We start from the raw sequence: 2656 nt of genomic DNA on the forward strand, positions 1-2656 counted from the left end.
ACAACAAAAAAAAAAGAAAGAGGGTGGGGGGGGGGGGGGGGAGAGACTATGGAAGAACCAAAACACAAAACTGCTCTAAATAAGAACTAAGGAACATAGAGTTAGAGCAACTAGAAGGACAAAACAAAGAAATAACTAGAATCACCAAAAAGATAGGGATGGATACAGACATAAAAGAACTAAACCTAAAGTAACAATAGAACTACAAGGGAGACTGAAGGAAGGAATAACTAGATAAAAACAGAAACAGCCAAGAAACAAAATCCCAACCCAAAACCCAGAGTCCTGACAGATAAATGATTGCAACCAAATAAAATTTTCAATACTGCTCCAAAGATAAAGGGTGTTAACTGAATCTTTTGATCCCCAACACTGTAGGTGTAAGCTCTGGTTCTTGCAGTAATTGTGCTCTGGGCCAGCCCCTCCTTCTGTTGCGCTCAAACCAATTAAACTGCAAGCAATTAAACAGGTAATGTAATCTACCAGTACCCAACAGCAACTAAGGGACACTTACTCCACTACACGTGCACACAAGTAGTAGCAAATCTGTTCAGGGGATAACTGACAGATAAGATATATTTTATTTTCTAGTTCTTGGGTGCCCCACCTCCTTCTGATACTGCCCTGGGAAACTGCCCAGATCAAAAACCAACACTGTATGCACATTTTCAATAAATGTTTAAGTTTTATTGTCTCAAGCCAAACCTTTCTGAAGATTCAAATTTTTCTAGGTTTTTATATTCAGGAAGGTTTAAAGGAATTAATTTTGTTTTAAAAGTTTTAAATCTAGAAATCTCCGTCTCCATTCATTTCTGATGGAACTTGGGTGTGAACTTGTTCATCTTTTCTGTCGTTCATTGCTCACCCTGTGTTGAGGCCATAAGTTGATTCAGTTAACTAGCTAATTCTTTGCAGGAGAGTGGCTTTTACGTCAAAATAGGTAGTTTGATTAATGTCACGCATAAAAATTTTCAGATGATTCACATGCACTAATACTTCACTGTTGACAGCCCTAACACACATAATTTTTGATTGAGTTAATTGCAGGGTCTGTAATTAAATATTCTCAATCTCATTTTAATTAAAAACTGTATAACAAAAGAGGCAACATTTTCAATTCAAAAACCCCTTTTGCTGCTAAAAGGGGTTATATATCTGAGCTCAACAACAAATATTTTTTGTTTTTAAATCAGTTAAGTTGTTCTGATTGGTATAAAATGCTTCATATCCATTCAGCTTTCAAGTGTTTTGGAATTTTTTTTAAAAACTGTGGATGCTGACATTAGCACTGGGGACGTCTGTGCTGCTGCAACATGTTTAGCGTTTGGATACTATCTTAGGTTTGAATAGCTTTGCTGATAGGCCATCTCCTTTGTGCACAGCCAGCAAAAACAAACAATAGTCTTTTCCAGTGGCCCACCAAATTGTTGTTTGTTTTTTTTTTAAAGCAAGTTAATTCCCAGGGGGCCAAGTGTAGCAGTTCTGTTGCTGTTGAATGCAAATTTTTCTTGTACAGATTTATGGGTGTATCAGAGACATCCATAAGTGTGTGTGTATTTGTATGTTTGTGAAACCTGTCCAACATAGGTCTCCCAGCACTGGTCCTGTTGAGATCGTGCATTTTTCTCAGAAGGAATTGTCTGGTTGTATGCAATAACTAAGCTGCTCCTGTTGTGGATGAAGTTGATTGCTGTGCTGATGGTTGCCATGGTACTGTTGTGATGCTCAGACACAGATATCCTTGGTACTTGGGCAGAGAGACTGGATATGGTGGAGCTGGTGTTAGTCCAGTTACTTGAACTCTCATGAGGCTGAAAGATAAACATTATATAGTCAGAACAAAGATGAAATTATTGTTCTTGTGTAGCAGAGAGTTCCTGCATGGATGCTGTCCAGGGCGAGCACTTTTGCACAATTGCAAACCAATTTTGTTTTAAACTAACAATTTTTCATCCACATAATATAAACTACACAATAAGGAAATGCAACATCTTTTTAGAATATTTTCTTTCCTTTTCTGAGGAGTTGGGGGAGTGTAAGCTTAGAGCCTTTTGTGATGTAGAATTCTCACAGCTGCAATCAAAGCTGTGCTAAATAAATTCATGACCAGCAACAGGCCATGCAGTTTCCCTGTTATTAGTACATTTTCTTATGCATAGTTGCTTCAGTTTAGTTTATTTGTGTAGCACCAATTTAGAATAAATGTAGTTTTAAGGCACTTTACAAAAATTTAATTCAGTCTGATCAGATAGATTATAGTCATTTGATCCTCATTATCAAATAATGCAATCAGATTTACTTTGTTACTGAAATAGAAAGAAGTCAGTCAATCGAAGGAACCCAACAGAATGCATAATACTGAACATGAATGTAGCGACGGGAAAGAAAAACTCCCCCTTACAACCTTACAAGAAGGGGCAGCAAACAAAGCTAGGACCAGGCTTAGGGGAACTGGTTGTTGTCTGCCACAAACAGGTGGTTTGAGAAGACAAAGCATACACACAATATGCACACAGAAGAGCTAATCCAGGTCTACTTCTGATGTAAAAGAAAAGTAGAAAGTTAATGGAAATAGAATCTTTAGTGGCTTCATCTAAAAGAAGCCACTAAAGCGTATTTTCATCATTGAAACTTAAAAAGTTTGATGCAATCTGGG

The 2656-nt window shown here is 37.3% G+C and overlaps 1 protein-coding gene across 2 annotated transcripts in view; it reads right to left on the reverse strand.

The window, feature by feature from the left end:
• LOC106939329 (transmembrane channel-like protein 3) overlaps positions 1-1844 on the reverse strand; it is an 86303-nt gene extending 84459 nt beyond the window's left edge. Inside the window, exon 1 of one of the 2 annotated variants that reach the window (XR_001422815.1) lies at positions 1575-1844. Coding sequence is in view for 1 of the 2 variants with exons in the window: in XM_015021698.1 (XP_014877184.1) it covers positions 1575-1826 (252 nt within the window). In the remaining variant the exon portion in view is untranslated. The remainder of the gene's footprint in view (positions 1-1574) is intronic. The other variant, XM_015021698.1, reaches the window with a different exon arrangement.
• Positions 1845-2656: the final 812 nt, after the last annotated feature.

The sequence above is a fragment of the Poecilia latipinna genome, unplaced genomic scaffold (genome assembly GCF_001443285.1).
Source record: "Poecilia latipinna isolate Pla-1442-1.1 unplaced genomic scaffold, P_latipinna-1.0 Scaffold2831, whole genome shotgun sequence".
Classification (NCBI taxonomy): Eukaryota; Metazoa; Chordata; class Actinopteri; order Cyprinodontiformes; family Poeciliidae; genus Poecilia; species Poecilia latipinna.